Raw genomic sequence first — 24,974 nt, forward strand, 5'->3', positions numbered from 1 at the left:
GAGATCTGCCCTCTCCCCTCTCGGGGCTTTGCTGCCTGGGAACCCTGGGGGGTGGAAGTTGTCATCCCCGAGTTCTCAGGTCAGAAATTCAAATTCCAGAGATGAATTCCCTTGGACCCGAGCCTAGGGCTGCGGTCCGAAGCCTGTGCAATCCCATATCGGGCGGATCGAAAGGGAGTTCTAGGGCATGGTAAAGCCTTCTTGCTACAGAACCCGGAAAGCGGCCCTTCCCCCCTCCCCGCGTGGACACGAGGCTCCCCTTTCAAACAACCGTGCGTGGGCGTGAGGTGATGGGCGCGCGTGCCCCGTAGGTGTGAGGTCGCTCAGGCCAGCCAGGAAGGCTCCCCTGCCCGCGGCGCCACACCTGCGGGCCGGTCCCCTCCCTCGCGGCCAGAGTCTGCCTGGGGTCCCGGCCTGTTGTGCGGGACACGCGGAGACCTCCTTGCTTGTAGTCGCAAACCTTCAGTGTTGCCGCAGCAGCCGCTGTCACGTGTGTTCAAAAGCCCTCCTCCTTAATCTAGATGGTATATTCCCGTTTTCACAGTCGTACAAAACTTTTTTTTTTGAAGATTTTATTTACTTATTCATGAGAGACACAGAGAGAGAGGCAGAGACACAGGCAGAGGGAGAAGCAGGCTTCATGCCAGGAGCCTGACGCGGGACTCGATCCCGGGACCCTGGGGTCACGCCCTGGGACGAAGGCGGCGCTCAACCGCTGAGCCCCCCCCCCCCCCCCGGGCTTCCCTAAACTCTTTTTTTTTTTTAAACCTGTCACTTTGTGAATCGTAATATTCCATGCTACTTTTCAACTCCTTAAATAACTGACCCGTTCCGGGGATCAAGGGTAGCTGAGTCCTGGTTGGCCTGTCCACCTGGAGGCCGGCCTTTTTCCACCCTGACAGAAGCAAACCTTGACTCTGATGCTGAGTCGTTCCTGGCCTGTCTCTGCCGATGGGGAGAGACCCTCCGGGATGTTAACTCTTAAAATGACCAGAGTGTTGAATTCTAGTCGCCCCTCCCATTCACGGAGATTTTTAGGATTAAAGTCTGGCTTCCCGGTTCACGGGCTTCCATATGCTTTTAGCTATTTGTTTTCAGGCCGTGTCCGGATCGCTCCGACTTTATCCTCGTCCGACCATTGAATGGTCTTCATATTACCCTGACTTTGAACATAAGGCAGTAACCTACTGGATGGGAATTGCCCGTAGTTGAGCCTATTTCTTCCCTAATCTGAGATTCTAACAGAAACCAACCTACCAGCCATCCCTTAAATATTCATGACAAGAAGCTGCAGAGAAGGGGGGGGGGACCCTCAAGATGTAGTGGCCTTAACAGTAGAATCAAGAACCGGGTGATCGGATGTATGCTGGGCCCACGTTCCCTGGGCTCTGGGGAGCCCCGCACAGCACCCCCGTGGCCCTCTGCCCCCCGCCCCCCCCAGCCTGGACTGTCTTCTCCTTCGCAAACTGTGCCACGTGAGCAGATTGTCCTCCACTTGCCCTCTAGGTTGGTAAATACTGAGGAACCGTCGTGCCCTTTGGCTTCTGTCCCAAGGCTCTCCCCGTTCTCCGTGTGTCAGCTGAGGCTCTCCGGTGACCCTGTGCCGCTGCGCCACCAGGAAGGACTGAGTGGGTAGAAATGGTCCTGGCAGGAGGGGCAGCCAGTGTCTCCGACGGCCTTCACCCCCCGCTGGCCACTGGCCGCCCCGGGCCCGAGTGTCCCCCGCCGGCCGGCCAGGGCTGCATGGGGAGCACCTCGACCCCTCCGGGGAGGCCAGCCCACCGCGGCGGCTGTGAGCCGGGGCTGCTGCCCGGGAGCCGGGGCCACTCGAGCCGGGCCAGCCTGGACGGCAGGGCGCTGGGCCCGAGCCTGGGCCTGGGCCTGGGGCCGCCGTCGGGCCGCACTCTGGGCCCCCCTCCCGGCCCGCCCGCCGCTCCTCCTGCGCGCTGGCTCCCCTGCCCGGGACGGACGGCCTGGCCAGCTCGCTTCCTGGCACTGGCCTGGCCGGGGCGCCGTCAGGGCCTGGGCACCCTGGTGCGTGGCCGCGGCTGGGGCTGGCAGGGACGTGAGCCGGGGGAGCAAGGCCGGGATCACTGTGTGGGGGCTTGAGCCCGGTAGGGGTTGTTGTGCAGGTGGTGCAAGGTGTGTGACACCAAACCTAGCATTGTGGGCTTTTCCGGTGCACAGCTCCGCGGTGCTGCTGGCCCGTCCCGCGTCCCTCTGCGGCCACCTGCCCAGCCACAGCACCCACCGGCTGCCCCCCGGCGGCCTTAGCACCCGTGGGGAGGGCGCCCCAGGGCGTCGGCCCGTCTGCAGCTGCCCGAGGTCCCTTAGCCTGCGTCCTCCAGTGTCGTCCGTGGGGGAGTCCCCGTCCGAGTGCCCCGGCGGTGCGCACATGCCCGGTCTGTTGGCCGCTCAGCCGCCCGCTGCCACGTGGGTGCTCTGGGAACTCGGGTGTGCGCCCCTGTCTTCCGATCCCTGCTTATACCCCCGAGTGCAGTCGCGGGGTGACAGGCGCTTCCGCGTTTTATTCTGAGGGTCCGCTGGGGACCTCGCACCGACTCAGGGAGGCTTGGAGGCAGAGCTTACCCGGCCAGGCCGGCCCCGAGACCCAGCCTGGGTGGCCTGGGCGTGGGGGCAGGGGCTGGACGGCGAGGCCCCGGCAGGAGGGGACGGGGGTTGAGCTCGGGCTGTCCCCGCGGGGAGGAGGGGACGGGGGGCCACGAGGGATGATGCCCATGTGACGGAGACGTGAGCGGGCTCCGGGGGCAGGAAGCAAGAGGCCGGGGGAGGCCAAGGGTGAGAAAGTGGGTCTGCTGTGACTTTGTGGGATATAGGGAAAGTAGGAGGGCTTTGCCTTCGTTTTGCGGGTATTTTGGTCCAGGAGGGCGGGAGGTAAAGGTTAGGACTTGTGTGGACGTTAAGCTTAGCCGAGCGGGAGAGGTGGTTGGTGCGCAGTCTCTTGACCATACGGGTCGCTAATCTGAGGGGGGAGACGGTGAGGAATCAAGGGGCAGATGGTCAGGCCACTTGGTTGAGTTTCAGAGCAGTAGGGACGTTACCGCTGTACCTTCATTAAGCTTCTTGCAGATGTTCCCGATTCCTACCTTGGGGCCATAAATGTATAAATTCATCAGAATTTATAAAACTGGAAATTATGGCCAATCCATTGGTTGTAAAACTCAGGTTTCCTAAGGAGCCTTAATGAATTGAAAAGGATTTCGACCAGAATGTGAAGGTGTTGAGTTTGGCTTGTGTGTCACTCCTACGGTGAGTACGTGTGTTGCGTTTAACCATTAAAAGGTTTTTCGAAACTTCAAACGTGGCTTGTTTTCTTGATTCTCACTGGACTGTGAGCTCCTGGACGGGGCGGCTTGGGGAAGGGCAGGTGCCATGATTATTCGTAGCCTGTCGCCAGCACTTAACACGATGCCAGAGACCAGCAGGGTTCACTACTGTAAATGGTGGTTGAGCTGAATGGCACGGAAATTTAATCTAGCCACTGTCAGAGACGAGATCTGTGCTATTTTAAAAGTCCTAGGAAGGAAATTCCAGTTTTTCTTAGTCATTTGGCTCATTGTTTTAGGTACTAAACCGCGTCCTATAGACTTGGCCCCTCTTCCGCCTTTGTTCTGCCACCAGGATTTGCAGAGATTTGTTTTTGTTCACGAAATCTTGCTACATCGGCCCAGTTTTGTTACTTAAATGTGTTTCTCATGTTATTCTTAAAAGCTTTAGTGATCTCTTTGGGAGTCCGTGGCTCAATTCTGCTTCCTGTCCTTTGTGGATAATATTATGTTTTCAGAGGAATGGATCAAAGTGTCTGCAGTCGTTTTTTTTTTTTTTTTTTTTTCTTTTTTTTTGCCTTCTGGTCAGACCCACCATGGCAGCTGCAAGAACGTGCATTATTGAAGGATTCTGTTGTCAGCCGTAAATCTGCGTACTTGTTTTCCCTTTGTAGCTCTCTGAATGCCTACCAGGAGCTGAGGCCGGGCACCGTGCCTTTGGGGAAATAAAGATAAATAAGCCGTGACTCCTGACACCAAAGAGCTGATGCTCCAGACAAGGGGCTGTCACGCGTACATGACCACCCTGCAGGGAGGCCAAGGGTGGCACCGGAGTCAGATACGAGCAATTGCTATTGCGCGGAGGGGATTCTCTGAAGATGTTGCCTCTGACGCAGGCTGCTAATGACGTTGTGGTGGATGGGACTTCAGCATCCTCGCTTACAGCTGACAAAGCAGTAGAGGTCCGCTTTCATGACGTTTTCCAGCAAGTGGTTTTTATGGCTTTGCTTTCGAAGTTCCCTCCACTTTGAAATTATGCTAATGATTTGATATTAATCCTTGTGAGTCCCCACGACCTCAGCTCTGATTTGTAACTGTCCTTTCACATTCTGCAGTAAAACTGTTTCTCAACTTAAAAACATTCGTTGGTTCTCATCTGTGTTACCCCAAGAGCTTTGACCAACGCGGGAGGCCCCTGGATGCTTTATGTTAGCTTGTGCTGCATCTTTTCTTAGTTGTTGTTCGGTTGTTAGTAAATCAGTTAATTATCAACTTGGAATAGCTTTTCACTGTTGCTTTTTGATATCGGATGGAGAAACTGTACCTTTCATAGGGATGTGCCCTCTGGTCTGGCTGTGTGCGGGGCCCTTGTCGTGGAGAATGCTGGTCTTGGCTCCCAAGCACAGACGACATTAACATTGTACGTGGCTTGTAATTGAAGGTTGGTGATGGGGATAGACCACTTCTATGTAAATACGAGGCTGCAGGTGACCATTTTAATTTGGCTATAGGATGTTTGTGCTGCATTTTCTTTTGGATTCTGAGGAACTTTTGAAATGATGTTCCCAATATTTTAGGTCGTATTTTTACACTGAGAAAGAGGCCAGTAAATGAATTGGTATCCATTGAAATACAGGTAGTCACTTTGGAAGTTTATGAGGTGAGAGTGGGTTGGGGAAAGAAGAGTTGGAGTCAAATAGTTTGTTTTTCTTAGATGGACAAACAGGTGAAAAGCTGGGGCAGGGGATCCCTGGGTGGCTCAGCGGTTTAGCGCCTGCCTTTGGCCCAGGGCGCGATGCTGGAGTCCCAGGATCGAGTCCCACATCGGGCTCCCTGCATGGAGCCTGCTTCTCCCTCTGCCTGTGTCTCTGCCTCTCTCTCTCTCTCTCTCTCTCTATCATAAATAAATAAATAAATAAATAAATAAATAAATAAATAAATCTTAAAAAAAGAAAAACAACCGTTTAAAAAAAAAAGGAAAGAAAAGGTGGGGCAGCCGTGGAACCATCGTGCAGCAGCAGGTGGGCTGATGGCTGGGCTGGTAGATCAGCACCCTTCTATAGAGAGACTCTGCCTCCAGGCTCCTCTGTGGTTCCTCCAAAGGCTTCCCCAGTGATTATATTTTGTAGGTTGCTTTCACCAATGTTGGGAGAAAAAAGGTTAGGTTGTACATAATAATGAAGCCGTGACTGTGGCGTGATACCGTATCCTGGGTACTGTGCGCAGTGTTCGTGTCAGCTAGGGATCTTGGTTGTGTGCAACCGAGAATGACGTAGGGACTTACAGAATTGCAGAGAGGCTGGAAGGCCAGGGAAGGATTCAGGCTTGGAAGACAGGCGGGAAGCAAAGAAAGGCTGGAGGGCTGGGCAGGAGGATCCAGAGCAGAAGCCACGGCACAGGGACCTCCTGGTCTTCATGCTGCAGCTGTTGGGGCCGTGAGTGAGGAGTGTCACCCCAGCTGTTCCCCAGCTTTCCCCATCACCCAGGACTCCCAGTCCCAGGACGATGTGATTGTGCATGAGCTGTGTTCCCAGGGGTGGAGAGAGCAGATCTGTCTCCTCTGAATTCTGCAGTGGGAACTAGGTGCTACTTCTCCCTAGATGGCTTGTCATCTGGAGGTAACTGGGGACTCCCTAAAAGGGAGATTAAGTACAAATAGGAGTAGGACTGGGTACTGGATAGTGTCCCTTGGAAAAGAGAATGTCAGCAATGGCTCTCCCCTTTGCCCAACATTCACCTACACCTTTCTTACCATCCTTACGCTTATGAAAATAAGACGCCCCAGTCAGCATGTTATGTACGGCTCTTCTCTGTATGGCTGAGAGCGTATCCGAACCCTCTTCAGAGGCCCTATTTTTGGAGAAGATCTCCTTTGTCCACTGTCTTCCATGGCCGCATTTGAGATGAGCATTGGGGAACATCGCTTGGGCAGGGGCTGCAGTGCGCTAGTGGTGTGTTATTGTGGCTCTTAGGAGTTGGAGGTCTTGGGGTTCATTGTCTTAAGGGTTGAGTCTTTGATAAGTCCTTTCAGCCAGGCTTCTGTGGCAGCAGGGGTTCCTTAAAAGTGTTTTTAGGATTTATTTGATTCCATGGACTAGTAGCCAAAATCAGAAATATTGCCAACTCCCAAGGTTTTGAACCTAGGACTTCTCTCCTGGCAGTGGCATCTAGCCTTGGATGATCCGCGCAGTAGCTTAGGTCTTGGTTTGATAGAATCCACCTGGGAATAGTTAGGAGGCGTAAGAAGCAGTAGTGTGGGTGATGCCTCTCTTGTGCTGCATCTTCATGGTGGGAGTGCTGTCCCTTCCTCAGGTCATAGAGGTGACCTACCTGGTGCTCAGGTCGAGTCACATTTCCTCTGCATTTCCTGCCTCCAGCCAGAGTGACTCTGTTTAGCAGCACCATATATTCCCCGCTCTGGCTTTCAGACAGGCCAGTTTCACAGCAGGCCTATCTTTTTCTTGTAGATCCTTAGGAAGTAGCCAAAATATAATCTAGCATCTGCATTTCTCTTGAATTCTGTAAAGTTGGAGGCACAAGGTCCAAGTCGTAAGGCACTAGCAGCCGTGGTTGGAATCACTTGTTTGCTATCTCTGATATCCGAGCTGATCATCTTGCCGGTCCAAGATGGTAGGTCCTCATGCCCTCCATCCTCTGGCCTTAGCTCAGCCAATCCAAGCTCCTTAGTGTGTCACTTCTGACATCCCACTTCCTCGTACCAGCTTCGTCTAATAGGTAAGATGTTTTCTGTTGCAAATAATAGAAGATCCAGCTCCAGCAGCTTAGACAATATGGATAATTAATTGGCCTCCGTGTGTGTGTGTGTGTGTGTGTGTGTGTGTGTGTGTGTAGATTTAAGAGCTGTGGATCAGGTTTCAATTGCAATTTGATCTAGAGGCGTGTGATGTCATTAGGGCTCCTGCACTAATTCTCAGTTTTGTTTCTTTGGGTTTTTTGGCCCTGCTTTCTTCCATGTGTTGCCATCCTCCTCAGGATGTTGTTAATGTGTTGCTACCCCCCTCCACGAAAGCCGACCATGGCCATGGCCATGGCAGTTCCACGTGTCACATCTGTAAATTGTGCCCCCAGAGGTGGATAGAACCTTTGTCCTGATAGAGCAAACCAAAGCCTGAGGTTAGATGACCAGCCCTGAATCAGTTACAGTGGCTGGAAGATGGAAATGTGTCGGTTGGCTTAGTCTAGATGATGTACTACGTTCCTGGCACTTGGGATACAGCTGACTTCCTTAGAAGAACATGGGTTTCCGTGGGTTTCGGATACACCGAGATGTATCCTCGGTGCTTTACGTCCGTGCTCATCAAACTCTCCCATGTGACTTCCTCTGATAGTTTATGGCAACCTTGAGTTAGTGATTCTGAACCAAACCGAGGCTGGACCCAGTAGTCACAGTAGGGCGATCAGTCCATCGGTAGGATGCGAGGAAGGCGCCTCCATGCCAATCTTCTCCGTGTCCATTTTTACCCGGCGAATGAGGGGAGGGGGGTGTCGCTGTTTCCCACCCCAAAGTTCTTAGGTGCTAAAAAAGACAAAAACGCAAGAATCCGGAAGAGGAACGAAACTGTGCTTGAGTAACTAAACGAATGTTGGTATCGCCTTTGTAGCTGACATACTTTATTGTTGTGTTCTGATTTGCAAAAGTTGTGTTTTCAGAATTTTTCACTTTTACCAATTCCCTGTAGCTCAGATTTGTTTTGTCCTCTCCACCGCTTTGGGCTGTGAAGTTGGGATAGAAGTGTAAAAATTAGAACCCATACAAACCTGCCTGAAACTTGTATTTGAAATGGTGGTAAAGCAGTTTTAATTACAGAGAAAGATTGCTTAATTATTGTTACCTGCAGCAAAGTCCTTGTCTTTCCATAAATAGACTTTATACACAGCCCCCGGGGCAGAGAGTTCCCTTTCAGCCTCTGCTTAATTTAAATTGCTGGTTTGAGGTGGTTATTTTTGAAACCCTTCTCAGGTTGACTTCCCCCTTAATCCCTAAACCATCTTCCCTCATCTGCCAAATTATATGTAATGCATCGCAGCTAGAGTGCTTTTGGCATTTCATGAGTCTGAGAACTTGAGATTTGATTTAAATGTTAATTTATTGCAACAAAGGTTGGGCACTCACGTTCCTATTCCTGTGCACGTCTTTCTATGGACTTGGCGCGAGGCCAGAGGCTCTCCCCGGCTCCTACTGCGTCTCCTGGAGAGTGGCAGGAGCCCCCTCTCCCACCTATTTGTTTTAAAACAGAGTCTGGCCTCGTTCAAAATGCATGAAACCATTCTATTGTTGGGTTTTAGTAATACCCAGGATTATTTATTCTAGGTGTAGTGTGCATGAAATAAAAAAAGTACATATTAACAGAAACGGTAACTCTGTTTTCTTCTTTTGAATGTTAAAATGCTTCCTTAGTGGGTTGTCTTTGTTTATGAGAGGCCTTTCCTTTCTGCTTCTTCTCATCTTTCTATTTTGGGTTTTCAGTGCACACTTAAAATTTTTTTTCTAATAGGGTCAGAAATAAAGGATGTGTTTGTGGATTCATATAAATCATAGTTATTTGTAATAAAGAATTATATAATTCTCACCCCTTCCCCGTTCTCTCGAAAATTGCCCAAGTAAATATAATTTCCTTTGCCTCTAGGATACCTACTAGATGTTCTAGACTAGAATAGAAGACGTTTATTTAAATTGTTATCCTACACAAGCAGACCAACCTTTGTGTAAGATGTAATATGCCTGGATGGCTCCTTGATGAGAAGAACTAAATGTACTTTTTCCTCAATATTAGGGACATGAATATATATGAGTATTTATTGATATCCTGGAGTAGTCTTTAGTGTTAGTGTACTGAAAGTATACAAAATTGACTTCTGATTGGAAGCATTTAGAGGGAATGTCTCAGAAGAATGTGGATGTACATCCTGGTTATATTAGAAAAAGTAACATAAAGCACACCCTCATTTCCTATGTTTGTATATTCGAAGGAATTTTCGTAGTCTTGACAAGGATTGCATTTGAGGGCGTGGAGAGTTGACCTCCCACTTTGGGGCTGCACCTTTCACATCAGTGGTGAGGGTAGGATGCTGCCTTTGTAGTGTTTCCACCTGGTAGGCTTTCAGACTGAGCTGGAGGGAAACTGTAGTATTTCTGGTCTATTTATTGCATGTTCATTTGGTTTTTGCTGTCGTAGTGATGTGTCTGTTGGGATGAGAATGGAGAACATTGAGGTGAGTCTTGGCAGGTTATATGGGCAACCTCTGATTTACAACTGGGTTGTGTTCCTTTATGAGTCAGTGTTGATGCCTAGAATGAAATTTCCCCCCAGAGGTGCAGTGTTAGAAGTGGTGATTGAGTTCTTTAACACAAAATATAATGCACTTTTAAGTAATCATGAGCAAAATTGCTTATGGCTCTGAGCTTCCTTATCGTAAAATGGGGATAACGATACCAGTAACTACCTCATAGAGTTTTTGTGAAGATTAAATGAATGAATGCATGTAAAATTCTTGATAATGGTGTTTGATGTGTAGCCAGTACTCAAGTACTAATATCATCTTAAGACCATTATTTCCTGGGGTAATACATTCTGAATTTCATCATGGAGTACTGAGATGCCATCTTACGGGAAGCAAGTCCATACAGGTTCAAGTCTGACCTTGATATGCAAGGGCTGGTGGAAAGATATGGTTGGTTTCTCTTGCTAGAGTTTTGCAACCTCTGTCTGGGGAGAGAGGATGGTGTAAAAAGGCGTAAACTTCCACTTACAAAATAAAAAAGTCATGAGGATGAAAAATACAACGTAAGGAATATAGTCCGTAATACCATGACTTTATAATAATATTGTAGGAACCTTGTGGTGGGCATTTCATGACGTATGTACATGTTGAATCACTGTGTTGTACACCTGCAACTAATATAATACTGTATGTCAGCTCTACTTCACTTAAAAAAAAAAAAGAAAAGAAAAGAAAACAGAGACTGTGGTTTCCCAGTGGCTCCTTCTGTAGGTGGACTTAGCCTGGAATGATGGACTGGGAGGGAGGTTTGAGCATCTGGGGCTTCTAGCGGCTTTGCAGTGGCTGCGGCTGTGTCAGGGGCTTCTGATGGAGGTTGTGGGGAGGGGAGGGTACTGCGTTCGAGAGGCAGAGGAGTGCCATTGGAAACGCCTGCCATTGCACTTCTCCAGTGGTACTAGAAGCTCATCTGAAATAATTTTGCCCATTTAAATGTTCCCTTTTCCCCCCTCTTTCCTATAGGAAGAGACAATGGCCAAAATGGAGGTGAAAACGTCACTTCTGGACAATATGATTGGGGTTGGAGATATGGTTCTCCTAGAGCCTCTCAATGAGGACACCTTCATCAATAACCTCAAGAAGCGCTTTGACCATAATGAAATATATGTGAGTATACCCCAAAGGCCACCCGTGGGGTTTAGACTTTAATGTTTTGTGGCAGAGAGCTGGCTTCTCTTCTCCAGACTCTTCTTTTTTCTATTTGTTTATCAGAGTCCAGAGCTACTTGTGTATGCTCTCAGGAAGAGTTTTGTGTTAGCTCATTAGGCACATGAGTAATACCGATTAGTCGAGTGAGTCTGTTTTTCACACGGTGTTTGTAGAGTGCCGACCGCGTGCAGAGCCTTGCCTGGGTGTTGGAGGCATTGTAAAGCAAGGAGAATGCTGAGTTCCTATCCTGTGAGGAACAGGTATTCAGGAGGAGTTTTAAAATTAGGGGCATCTTCTTGGATGCCTTCATAAAATTAGAACTCATTGACTCAATGAGTAGCCCTTCCCTGTCCCCATATCTAACCTCCGAGAAGCTACTCGTTAAAATGCAAGGCAGTGACCTGTCAAAAGAGACATGAACCTTGTTGACATTTGTCCTCAGTAGAGACAGAAGTAGATTATCAGGTAAGAATATAGGTTTGCTCCCTGGAGATTTGGGGCTGGTCCTGTCCCTCTACATGGAAGTATAGTGTCATACACAAAAATGAAAACATATAAAGATAAATGATATTGGGAGAATGTTTATGTTGTAAAAATTCTTTATAAAGGATTTCACATTGTTAGTCTAACTATGTATTCCTTAAATACATGTAAGGAGTAAAGAATACATTCATAGGCAGCTTTTTAGGAATTTGCGTAAAGCCCTGACGTTTGCATCTCTTCAGGTAGAGGTGTGTTGTTAACTAAACCAAGAAAATGGGGCGCTGATTCCCTGTCCCAGCTGCTGAGAAGGAAACTGGATGCGGTGGGCGGAAGTCATTTTACTAGATTCAGCCTCCTCACTCCTGAGTGCTTTCCCCCACCTTTTTATGGTGTATCCTTGTTTGGAGATGAGTTGGATTATTGGGACAAGCTGAATATTTTTCTGTCTGTCAATGTGGGAACAGTAGGAAGAAATATATTTATTTTTTTAAATTTAAATCCAATTTGCCAACATATAGCATAACACCCCGTGCTCATCGTGTCCAGTGCCCCCCCTCAGTGCCCATCACCCAGTCACCCCGTCCCCCTGCCCGCCGCCCCTTCCACTACCCCTTGTTTGTTTCCCGGAGTCAAGAGTCTCTCATGGTTTGTCTCCTTCTCTTACTTCTTCCCCCTCAGTTCCCCAGCACAAGGAAATATAAATAAATAAATAGAGAGCTTTGTAACTGATGCAAGTATGATCAATTATTACTTTTGTGGAACAAATATATTTAAAAAATGATAGGCAAATCTGTATTATTTTATACCATGTACAGTTTTCCTTTCCAGTTAGCCAATTATGTTTCAAGGATGACTTTGGATAATTAATTTCTTTTTTTAGAGGGGGTAGGGGCTGAGGACAAGGGAGAGAATCTTTATTTTTTTTATAAATTTATTTTTAATTGGTGTTCAATTTGCCAACATATAGAATAACATCCAGTGCTCATCCCATCAAGTGCCCCCACTCAGTGCCCGTCACCCAGTCACCCCCACCCTCCACCCACCTCCCCTTCTACCCCCCCCCCAGTTCGTTTCCCAGAGTTAGGAGTCTCTCATGTTCTGTCTCCCCTTTTATTTATTTATTTATTTATTTATTTATTTATTTATTTATTTATTTATTTATTTATGATAGTCACACAGAGAGAGAGAGAGAGGCAGAGACATAGGCAGAGGGAGAAGCAGGTTCCATGCACCGGGAGCCTGATGTGGGATTCGATCCCGGGTCTCCAGGATCGCGCCCTGGGCCAAAGGCAGGCGCCAAACCGCTGCGCCATCCAGGGATCCCTCCCTTTCTGATATTGAGAGAGAGAATCTTAAGCAGGCTCCACGCCCCACATGGAGTCCAACAAGGGGCTCAGTCTCATGACCCTGAGATTATGACCTGAGCCAAAGTCAAGAAGTTGGACCCAGGGTAATTAATTTCTTAAGGAAATGGTAGTGATCATCTGGAACTTGAACTTTTTCTCTTTCTTGATTTGTGCTGCTGGAAGTAGGGGAGGTTGACAGTCACTTGAGATATGTGGATACTGCTTTTGGAATATTAGTTTAATAACCAGATCCTCAGGTCAGGGATGTAGTTACATAAAATGTTGATTCAAATGGAAAAGGTATAAAATGCTGCTGCAGGGCAGGGAGGAGGTGGCGTCTGGTTTGGCAGTGAGGCCTGGTGTTACCTTCGCGCAGAGCGGAGCAGCTCGGCTTTCAGGTGGGAAAACTGTACGGCTCTGCAGCTTTCATTGAAAGTGTGGTCTGATATCAAATAAAAGACAGACTTTTAAACATTGGTCTTTGAGATGGAGATAGGAAGACTCAGTTCTATCGTAAGTAACGTTGCTGATCGTTTTTCTTTTTGGCTCTAAGAAGCACGGATCACTTTTCAAGGGATTGAAAATAGGCTGGAGAGCAGCACATTACATGCATTCACGTACCTGATTTTTTGTGCCCATTAAAATAAAACAATCCCCTTTCTAACAAAATGCCAAATGTTAATGTTCATGAGTCTTCAGCAGACGAAATGTCTGGGTTTCAGCCCTACATAATTTTATTTTCTCACCATTTGAGGAATGCTCTTTCTGGTATAACAAAAACAAAAGCATGAAATTGCTTTCTGCTTCCAGGTATTCATATCAATTAATGTTTTCCAAGGTACGTTAGGGCTCACATTTTCGTGAGATGTGTGCCTTCATTTTGTAACTAAACGTACTTGCAACATACTGGAGGGTTGGGCATTCTCTACCTTAAGCAAAAAAAAAAGAAAATAAAATAAAAAGTTATATAGCGGTGTGTATAGTATGATCCTTTTTTTAATGGGGATTTATGGATGTGCACATGTGTTCGTATACTTGTGTGCACGTAGAGAAAGGCATGCTAACTTTAGGCACCACAGCACAGTGGAATGAGATATGGGGACAGGGAAGGGCTACTCTTTTAGATCTCTGTATTCTAGAACTCATTGAGTCAAGCATTTTTTTTTTTTAAAGATTTTATTTATTTATTCATGAGAGATACACAGAGAGAGGCTGAGACAAAGGCAGAGGGAGAAGCAGGCTCCATGCAGGGAGCCTGATGTGGAACTTGATCCCGGGACCCCGGGATCATGCCCTGAGCCAAAGGCAGACGCTTGACCACTGAGCCACTCAGGCATCCCACATGTATTGTTTTTGGTAATTAAAAAAAAAAATACCGCGCAATAAATTTGATTACTACACCTCTGCAACCCCCTATGTCCTGTATACCACCCTTGAGAAATCTGCTCCTGGCTCTTCTTCTGATAATATTCCTGCTTTGGTTTTGTTCATAGGTTGCTGTGGAATTATTTAGCCTGATGCCAGAGGCCATGCAGTTTTTTAGTACTTCACCTTGTTTTTAAATTCTTTCCCAGACAATGAAAGTGCAGGTTTTTTTTTGAAAATCTCTTTTGTAGTCTCAGAGTTTTATCCTGCAAAAGTGGACAATAGTCTACGATGATCCATCACGTGAACAAACCAGAAGCCATGGTTGATAAGGGGACCAGTGAATGGAAGGACCTTGGCATGGACTTGTGAATCCTGGCTATCCCTAGAGACTTGGCAGTGTCCTTTGTGAAGGACACTGCTCAGGGTCGGGGGCCCTCTTCTTCCATCCTGCCATCTATCCACTTGCCTCCATACCCTCAGGATCTGAAGAAATAGTCCCTGCCTTCACAGAGCCCTCACAAGGGGACTGGTTTGCCTCTAGATAATGAGTTATCAACTTTCCAGAGCATTCATAACCGTTAGTGATTTTCTGGATCTCTAGCCAGCTGACTTTGGAAGTAGAATTCCTTGTGATCCTGTCATAATAAACTGGAAGCTCTGGGTAGACCAATTGATTCATCGCATACCCCTGAACCACTGACTGTGGCCTGGGGACCAGAATGAACTGGGTGGCTTAAGAAACTGATGTCCAACCCCAGGATTGGGATAGGGTCAGTTTTCTTCCAGAGTAGATGGATGTATGTAAGTGGGTGAATATCCAACCAGGTATATTGATTAACATGTTAGGAAAAGGAGAGAAAGAAGGAGAAATTAATGCTGATGAGGTCACTGCTGTAAACCCATCACATGCTGGGTAGGGAGTTTGTGATGAAGTGGCTTTATGGATGTTGATACCTAGAGGGTGTGCCCCATGGGAAGCATTTATCATTTGAGGTGTAAACTTCAGGTGCACCCAAAGGCATGCTTCTCGGACTTCCTTCTGAAGAACTTCTAATGGCAAGAAGAGTAACCAGGTGCCGCAGGGACTGGAAACATAGTTGAAGTCCATCCACTTCAGAGAAATTCTGTTGAAATATTTGCTTCCAAAGTAATACGGTTTTATTTCTGTTCTGCAATGCCTATGGGTTTGTTTTTGTCGAATATGTTCCTTGCAACCTTTAGAGTAATAAGTATTTTTGGTACTGACAAGGACATTTAGTTTGTTTCCTATCTGAATTGTCAGATCACGGATCATCCAGATATGGAGGGACTGATATTAAATCAGTTTAATTTTAGGATCTTAAGCTAAACCAGTTGTGACTGAGACTGCTTTGAAAGTCTAGTAAAGACTCTCTTAATTTTTAGCAGTTAGTACTAGGATTGGGATCCCTGTAAAGATAGAATCAGATGCTTTTATGAGAGATACTCAAGTGCACGAGGAATATCCCATTTTGCTCTGAGGTGGATTAACGCACCGAAGCCCTGAGTTGGTTCGTCATCCTATTTGTGGCCAGGCAGAGAGTCTCTAAACCCGGGGCAGTTCCAGACGATGTGATCTTTGCAGGAAGAGCTGTTCGGTTGAACATGGAGGAGGATCAGGTGAGAGTAGATAGAGGGAATGTTGACCTGATGGGGTGACATGGAGGGTCAGAGACTCTGTTTGCTTTTATTCCTCCCTCTTGGCGGTGGTTCCGGGTGGGACAAGTTGCAGGACGTGCCTTTCAGTCTAGCAGTGTGTGTGGGGTCAGTGTTGGGAAATGGTTGGTTGTGACACGACTGAGCCCTGCTCTTCTGTATTCATTCCGCCTTTGTCAGACCTTCTTCCGGCCTCCCCACCCCACCCCTCGGCCAGACGGAATGGTGGCAGGATTGCATGTGGATCGTACTGCAGGAGACCCACCCAGACGGGATTCTGTTTTTAGGGTGACTGGTCAGGACTGTGGCTCTGTTCGGGAACAGGAAAGCTGCAATTTGGGCAAGAGCAAGGCCCAGGGCAGATTTGGAAACTAAAGAACCGAGGTGTCTGTTTTCTGACAAGAAGTATTTTTGGTGCTGACAAGTCGATTTAGTTTGTTTTCTATCTGAATTGTTAGGTTGGGGATCATCCACATAGAGAGGGCCGAATTAGTCCAATTTTAGGATCTTAAGTTAAACTAATTGTAGATATGAAAGCGACTGCTTTGAAAGTCTAGTAAAAATTGTCTTAATTTTTAGCAGTTAGTACTAGAATTAGGATCCCCATAAGGAGGGAATCAGATGCTTTTATCAAAGTTATGCAACTATAAGTGCACAATCTGTTTGGTTTAAAATAGTGCAAAGCAAATGAATAATAGTAGCTAACATTTATATACTTAAAGTTTCAAAAACACTTTCCATTATATAATGGGTATAGATACATTCCTGGGAATTTGGCATCAATGACATATTAGTCTTCTATTGCTGCATAACAGATTTACCCCAAACTTTGCAACTTGTAATAACATGCATTTTTTTTAATCTCCTTATTTCTCTGTGGATCAGGTGTTTGGACATGGCTTACCTGGGTCCTCTGCCAAGGGTTTTACCAAGCTGTCATTGGGGGTTCGGCTAGGTCTCCAGACTCATGGGAGGCTTGGTCTTTTTCCAGGCTCATGGGGATGTTGGCCAAGAGCAGGACTGGTGTTCAGACATCCAGTTAATGTCATTCCTGCTACCCGGACAGTCTCCTATCTTTTTTTCTTTTTAAAATTTGCTTTAAAAAGTCTTTTTTTTTTTTTTTTTCAAACTACAAAGGTAACAAATGCTTTTGGAAAAAATCAGATGGCCCAGGCACGCATAACCTGAAAATGTGATTTTCTCAGCCCAGTACCCAGTCTCATTTTTAGAAGTAATAGTAGTTAAGAGAGTGAAAGAAAATAACATGATCATTTTCCAGATTATGTTAGCTTCATGAACAGTTCAGATTTTTTTTTTTCAGTTCAGATTTTTTTTTCTGGAGTTGGAAGTAGGAAGAGGATGGGTCTTTATCCAGAAAATCCAAAATGTATAAATGTTTGAGCGAAGAAAAAGAACCATGTTTACTGTCACTGCCCATCCCAGCTAGACCAAGTAGGGGAAGGAGAGAGATTCCCTGACCTGGTGACATGAAACACCTAGACTTGGTAGTGTACTAGTGATTCACCACGAGCAGACTGCCTCTCGGGCTCACTGAGAAGGTGGACCTTTCAGGAGACGTGAGGAATACATAGTGTTTGTTTCCCAGAGTGTAGCTTCGGTGTTTGGAGCCGAGACCTCGTCAGAAGGCTGGATAAAGCTGGTGAAAAGCAATCGCAAGGCTGAAGAGAAATGTTGTGTCTAATTTCTGAGCATAATCTCTCTTGGACAGTTTTAATAACATTTTTCCAAATAATCATTTTTGGTGATAACTCCCCAGTTTCAACCTGCCTAGGCGCTATTAAAACCTTTGGTGATTGGAAAATTTTCTTCCTCTTAGACCTTGGAAAATGGGCAATCTCTATCTGTTATTTACCAAGCTTAGCGAGTGGGCTCGTCATGCAGGCACGTTCGTATAATACTTAGAATATATTAATTTAAATGTTTTGGGCAGAGCCATATTTGAAGTTTGATTTGGAGGAAATTAAGGCCTGACCTCAGATCTGCAGTGGTGTCATCTTTGGATGGCAATTTAGTGGTTACTGGTCCTGGCTCTGCCACTTACTGTCTGTGAGACCTAAGGCAAGTGCTCTAACTCCTTAGACACCATTTATTAATAAAATGATAAATGGTAACAACTAACATTTATTAAGCCTGATTGGTACCGTGTGCTATTCTAAGCTTTGCATGTATTTGTTCATTTAATTTTTACTAAAGTCCTACGCATTGTAGGTTTTTAAATTATCTTCATTTTACTATAAGGAAGCTGAGGCTCAGAAAGACTAAGTAAGTTGTCCAGGGTCACAGGGCAAGTACGTGATAAAGCTGGGATTCACATCCAGGAAGCCCGGCTCCAGAGTTCATGCTCTTAATACTAGTCCTGTTGACTGTACACGGTTGCTCTGAGCGCTCAGTGATAGCACTGACATGAGTATTCACTGTCTGCAGCGTGCTCTTCCAAATAATTAAGTGTGCTATTGAGGAATTACAGCTTTGGAACCAGGCAGCCTCAGCAATCCGGACACATAATTGAAATGATAATCAGCATTCTTGCCACATGTTGAGTTAGCAGTCAACAGTGCAGTGCCATGAACTAGGGTGACTAGTGTGGGGGGTGTGTGTGTTCAGTTCTAAAGGCTTAGGAGCTCACTAGTCAAAGAAAAGCAATCGTGAGTGTTGGGATGATGTTTCCCCCTCTGGAAGGTGGGAGAAGGTCTTGGGAGGAGATTGTTTTTCATCATGTTCAGTGGATGGAGGAGATGGACAGCTGTATGTAGTCTTTCACCTTTATGAGCACGAAGTAGAGGAGAAGCTAATCAGCACAGGGGACATGTGGCCGGTCGCGTGACCAATTCAGCCCCTCCCTGCCCCCCCCCCGATCTATTTCTGCTGTTATATCTATAGCACAGATCTGTATTAATGGCGATCCTAATTTCTGCAGAGAGGCTATTTCGATTCCATGTTTTGGGGGTGGGGGGTGGAGGCTGAAATGCAATGTGACACGTTGGAAAAGGCACAGGCCTTTGGCACATAGACCTAAGGTTGGCCACTCACAACCACTGCTACCATTATGAGTAGTTGAGAGTCAGTTTTCTCATCCACACAATGGGTTTCATGATGCTTATCTTGTTGAGTCGTGATGGAGGTTAAGGGGCCTCTTAGCTTGGTACCTGCCTGGCACATAGTAGGCGTGGAGTACCTGGCAGGTGCTATGACCATCTGAAAAACTTGGTAACCCAAAATGACTTTTCTTCAAGGTTTCGGGCCCTGAGATTTCCTTGTAATAACCATTTCTCTCTTTCTGTCCTCCCCCAACTCTTTCTTTTCCTCCCTGCCTCCTACTCTCTTCCCCCTCCTTTTCCCTACCTCCCTTCCTCTTTGCTATTCATCAAACAGATTTCTTTTTTGTTGGATTTACCACCCCAATTAGCCATAAATACTATTTTCAGCTAGTAGTGCACCTATAACACAGGCCCACTCTGTACCTTAGTTAAGAGAGTTTTATTAGGTCCGGAGAACAATGCATATTTGGAAATACTTGTCTCATTATAGTTTATCTCAACAAAGATAATATAGTATTATGTTGCAGTGCTCTAAAATAAAGGCCGCCCGAGGTGATATTTTTAGCCAGTATTTTAGCGTGGCATAGGACTCATATATAGTTCTTTAATTTATAGTCTGAAATGACTGGCAGCACAGGAATAAAGGATTATAATATGATGGTAGTTTAGTCAGGCCTTGGACCATGTCTGACCAGCTTGCTGGCCTCCCTTGGTAGCCATGGTTTCTGTGACTCCTGGCCTATGTGGGCTCCCGATCTAAGGACAATGACTTATGGCACAGCAGAGATATGGACAGGGCTCATTTCTTCCCTCACACTTTGAATCGAGAAATATGGAAAAAATGAAATATCCATGAAAGCAGATGCTGGTAGTCATGACGTTGTAAGGCCAGGATGGGCCACGTGGCAAGGCAGAAACTATGAATTAGCATCTTTGACGTAGAACGGCTATGGAGTAGAAAGTGAGAAAACCAGTAGTAGGAGGCTCAGAAGAAGCAGAAACGTGAGCAGGGAATGGGCACATTGGTAGTGGCGCTGGACAGGAAGCCTTCCCCAACTTGTGTTGGCCTTGGTGTAAGGCCACCTTGCACCCATGCTCACTCTTGGGTCCCAGGTTTTCTCGTAGCTTGGTGATAGGTTTTGCTGAGGGGTTCTTGAGCGGTTAGTACAGTAAAACTCAGTACTTGATGTAACTTCACAGCATCTCTGTGCTGAGCAGCTGAAAGAGTCTGACCAAATCTCTGTTTAACGCCATAGACTTTGGTGTAGAGTTTGGTATGAAACTATCTCCACCTCTAATGGTCAAACCTTGGGCAAGTTTTTAAGACCTTTGAATGCCTTCAGTTTCTTCCTCTGTGAAAATAGGCTATTATTAGTATGAGTTATATATATCTTCCATGTCTATCACAAATATGTTCTTAGACTGGGTATGCGAGGTACGAGGTACACACACGAATGAGGCTGTGTTGGCCAGAAGACCCAGATAGTAGGTGGGCTACACTGGTTATTGACCTTACATTTATAATTTTTTCACTCAGGCGGTTTTTCACAATTTTGAACTGTATCTAAAAAAAAAAAAAAAAAAAAAAAAAAAAAAAGCAAAGTGTTTGCTAGACCAAACCGTGATTTTAAGAAAACAAGTAAGACAAACGTCCTCTTTGAGGGAATCTGGGAAATCTTACAAATGTCTAATTAAAAGCACTGTGGCACATAAGGTCTTGATGTCTTGTGATCCGATTCCCAGGATCTGAGACCCAAGAAGAGGGTAAATTCCTCCTCACGAAGTGAATAGCGTGTTGTCATTTCTGAAGAAATGACAAGACATCAGCTTGTCTTGTATAATCACTTTCTCGGGATCCTGGGCTTTTAATATTAGTTTTGTTAAGATGTGCCTCGTGTGCTCATCTGAGAACCCTTCAAGTCCCTATATACAAAGACCATTCTGTAAGACTTGGGCACTGCAGGGCTCCTTTATGAGTTTTGCTGACGTATTAGTGAGGTCATAGGCTTTCGAGTCCTGACTTGGCCATTTACAAGGACCAGCTGGTGCCAGCAGGGCCAAGCTGTGGGTTTCTATTATCACGAGGGTCGTATTATGGGCCACTCGCCGTGTGCCAGGTGCTGTGTTTCATGCTTTAACGCAGAATCTCATTGAATCCTCAGAATGAGACCAGGAAGGAAACCGTGTCCTCCTCCTTGGCCTGATGAGCAAACAGGGGTTTGGAGAGGTTAAGTGTATTACCCAGGGTCACACAAAACTGAAAAACTTAGCCAGATAACTTGGAACCAAGGTTTACACAGTATTTCAAATGCATTAGAAGCATGAAATTCTGGATGACATAGAATCTGAGTGAAGAGCTCCAGAGCACTTAAGTCAGCCTGTCTCAGCATCTAACCTCCTCACCCCACGCACAGACTTTTTTTTTTCTTAAAGTTTTATTTATTAGAGAGAGTGAGCATGAGCGAGCATGTGAGTGTGTGCACGGGGGCAGAGGAGAACCCCTGGCCCACTCCCCACTCTGTGGGGCCTCGCGCGGGGCTCCGTCTCACGACCCTGAGATCGTGACCTGAGGCGGAACCAAGAGTCAGACGCTTAACCAACTGAGCCACCACGTGTCCCTGTTTTTTTTTTTTTTTAATATTTTATTTATTTATTCATGAGAGACACAGAGAGAGAGAGAGAGAGAGAGAGAGGCAGAGACACAGGCAGAGGGAGAAGCAGGCTCCATGCGGGGAGCCCGACGCGGGACTCGATCCAGGGTCTCCAGGATCGCGCCCTGGGCTGCAGGCGGCGCTAAACTGCTGAGCCACCGGAGCTGCCCATGTCCCCGTTTTTAAAGATTATTTATCTATTAGAGGGTGGGGGGCGGGGTACACACGCCGACTCCGCTGAGCTGCTCTCAGGCTGGATGGCCTCGGTGTCCTCCCCGACATTGGAGGCTCCCTGCAGCTGCTCCTGGTCTTGTTTTGTGGCTCTTACTCACGGGAGGTCTTGGCTCTAGGCACAGCGTCTCATTCCCGTCTTTGAAATAGAGGTGGGCGGGCCTTTGTGCCCCGTCTTCCTTTTTAGGACCGTATCTCATTGCCTCTGTGGACATCGTGCTGTTCCCCTGTCCCCGCGTCCTGGGCACTTGGGCAGCTCCGGCCCTTCGCTGTGGGGAACGGCGCTGCGCTGACCCTGGGCGAGCCCATAACCGTCCTGAGTCTCGGCCATTCGCACTTAAAACGTTGTCGGGGGGACGCCGGGGTGGCTCAGTCTGTTAAGCGTCTCTGCCTCTGGCTTGGGTCATGATCCAGGGTCCTGGGATCAAGCCCTGCATTGGGTCCCCTGCACGGCGGGGAGCCTGCTCTTACTCCCGCTTCCTCTGCTGCTCCCCCTGCGTGCGCTCTCGCTCTCTCTCTCTCTCTCTGTGTGTGTGAAATAAATAAATAAAATCTTGAGGGGAAGGGAGAAGAAATGGGTGGGAAATACCAGAAAGGGAGACAGACATGAAGACTCCTAACTCGGGGAAACGGACTAGGGGGTGGAAGGGGAGGAGGGCGGGGGTGGGGGTGACTGGGTGGCGGGCACCGAGGGGGGCACTTGACGGGATGAGCACTGGGGGTTATTCTGTATGTTGGCAAATTGAACACCAATAAAAAATAAATTTATTATTAAAAAAATAAAATAAAATCTTGAAAAAAAATGTGTTTTGAAGGATCCAAGTGTCTTAGTCAAATCTGAAAATAGGAGTGCAGCGCAGCGTCGCCCAGAGCCCGAGTTGTCCCGCGCCCTCTCCGGGAGCGCCGACTTCCCGGTGTCGGGGTCGCCTTCCCGGTGTCGCCGGCCGTGCCCTCCTGGAGGCCCAGAGCCCGCCCGCCCAGGCAGTGAGAGCACTAACCACTCATCTAACCGGGGATCCCTTGAACCTGACTTCACCTGTTGGTGGCCGCTGGCTCCGCGGTCGTACATTGTGGGTCGTCGCGTCCCCCAGCCCGGGCCGCTGGCAGCACAGGCGCCGGGCCCACCGCGGGGACCCGAGGGCCCACCGAAGGCACCTGGTACCGCGCCGCTGGCTTCCTCCGTGGCCGGGCGTGAGGTTGTCCCGGCCAGGTTTCCCCTGGGCCCGAGCCGCCCTCGTGGGGGCTGCTGTCACGGCAGGTGGAGGCGGCTTGGAGCGACGGCCCGGGAGCCCGGGGTTTGGACGCGTCCTCCGCGTTCCCTGGTCCTTCCTTGGGGCCGTTTTAGGCTCCACGGTCCGCTTCAGTAAGACGCTGCATGAAACCTCGCCCTCGCCTTGGCGCTCTCCTGGCAGGTTCTCGGACGCCGAAGGATGATTATTACACAGCGTCCCGCGCTTCCTCACGACGCAGGCACAAGCTCTGCGCACTGGGACAAACACTAAAAATCAAATCCTCTCCCTTGCCGTGAACGGTGTCCCCTGTAACGAGATCGTTTCCTCCTCTGCCTGTTGTGTCTATCCCTGGTGGCATCAGGGTCTCAGCACTCCCGTCCAGGGAGGCTCGTGCCCACGCGGGGCCCTCCAGCGTGTGGAGGTGACGGTGCCCTGGAGAGGCATCGGGCGACACGGGTTTCTATGATCAGGCATTCTGCTTGGCCACTGTCCCCTGAGCTTCGCAAGCCTAACAAATAGCATGGATTGTGTGCTCTGATGCAAAGACAGTGGACCCTTGGCTCCTCGTCTTGGCTCCTCCTCCTGTGATGTGGCCGTGCCGCTTACCTTCACTGTGCTCCGTGCTACGGACATTAAGACGGAGAAGTCACGTCCATCTCATGGAGATCGAGGAGAAGCTTAGTAAAAAGGTGTTTCAGTGCATCATATGTTATGCCAGCACTTTTCTGTCTCTCTCTCTCTCTTTTTTTTTTTTTTTAGATTTTATTGAGAATAAAAAAGTGCAAGAGTGAGCACAGATGGGGGGTAGGGGCAGAGGGAGAGGGATAAAGAGAAGCAGCCTCCCCCTACCCTCCACCAAGCAGGGAGCCCGACTCGGGGCTGGGTCCCAGCACCCTGAGGTCACAACCTGAGCTGAACACAGACTGTGAACCGACTGGGCCGCCCGGGAGCCCCTGTGCCAGCAATTTAATAGGTTTGGGGATGAGTTTTCAAGGAACTGTGGAGATGGTAAATAACTGAAATTCGTTCTGAAGAAAATAAGGAAGCTGGTAGGTAGGCAGATGGGGTGCCTCGTTAGAGCCCCAGCAAAGCAGAGACTTTAAAAGCATATTTTGGAAGAAATTTCATACTGAAAAGAATCATCAGAGTCGCCCTGATGGTGAGAACGAGTCATTGTAGGATTTCCATATGTGCATGTTATGGTTTAGGTACAATTTTATTTTCAGTTTCATATGGCGAATTGAAATGTAAACTCTTAGAATTTAGGGCTTCTCAGGATCTTAATGTTGCCCCGGGAAGAACACTGATATGAAAGATGTAAAACTGTCCTGACTTTCCTGTGTGTGTTCGCAATGCTCCGTTCATGCAGCATCGAGGAGGAACGTGTGTACAGTTCCACATAATTGAGACTCGAAAAACATCCACACTGTGCTTCGTTATGTAACTTGGGAAAAGTTACTTTGGTTAGACGTCTTTCCTAAACGTATTGTGTAAAGCCTTGTTGTCAAAACCAAGATACTGCCCTCGTTTCAGCCTTCGATCCGTCGTCCTGCTGTGTCCTAACACGGTGCGACGTGAAAAAGCACCCGGCGCCAGTTGGGCTGGGCCTAACCAGCTCTTCATTTTTAGGCTTTCAAAATTATTTTGATATTTTGATATTTTGATCAAATTATTTTGATATTTTTCCTACTCCTTTTCTTTCTTTCTTTGCTTCTCTTTCCCTCTCTTTTCCTTTTAACATTTGTGGCCATCCTTTCTTCCTTTAGGGTAGGAGGACTTCTTAACCTGGTGTATCAACTGTATGTGAACTTTTACGTGCTTATTATACGTGTTTTTTTTCTAGGGAGAAGTTTTATAGCTTTCACTGGGATCTACAACAACAACAAAAAAGGTTAGGAAGTGCTCTGTAGCAGTATTTTTTAAACTACAAGTTTCAACTTACTAATTAATGGGTGATGGAAGCCATTTGATGGGTTAGGACCAGCAGTTTTAAAAAAGTTTGTAACGAATAGAATTGAACAAATCCCATCAGTCTATCACACATGGTAAGAGTATTTAGGGTTTTGTGAAAGTCTTGTTTTCATATATATGTGTGTATGTGTATGTAAATATACACACGTACTTCATTGTGATGAAAATTTCTTACAATGAGTCAAACATTTGAAATACACGGCTGCAGGAGGGCCCCAATTCA

The 24,974-nt window shown here is 47.3% G+C and overlaps 1 protein-coding gene across 6 annotated transcripts in view; it reads left to right on the plus strand.

Annotated features, from left to right (window-relative positions):
• The window catches only part of MYO1B (myosin IB), a 175,602-nt gene that overhangs the window by 20,033 nt on the left and 130,595 nt on the right, over positions 1-24,974 (plus strand). For 5 of the 6 annotated variants that reach the window (XM_038585198.1, XM_038585197.1, XM_038585200.1 and 2 more), the window contains one exon: positions 10,551-10,694. In XM_038585198.1, the coding sequence (XP_038441126.1) occupies positions 10,560-10,694 (135 nt within the window). In that variant the 5' untranslated portion in view covers positions 10,551-10,559. Of the gene's footprint in view, positions 1-10,550; positions 10,695-24,974 lie in introns of those variants that run through there. The other variant, XM_038585202.1, reaches the window with a different exon arrangement.

This window comes from Canis lupus, chromosome 37, assembly GCF_011100685.1.
Source record: "Canis lupus familiaris isolate Mischka breed German Shepherd chromosome 37, alternate assembly UU_Cfam_GSD_1.0, whole genome shotgun sequence".
In the NCBI taxonomy this organism is placed as follows: Eukaryota; Metazoa; Chordata; class Mammalia; order Carnivora; family Canidae; genus Canis; species Canis lupus.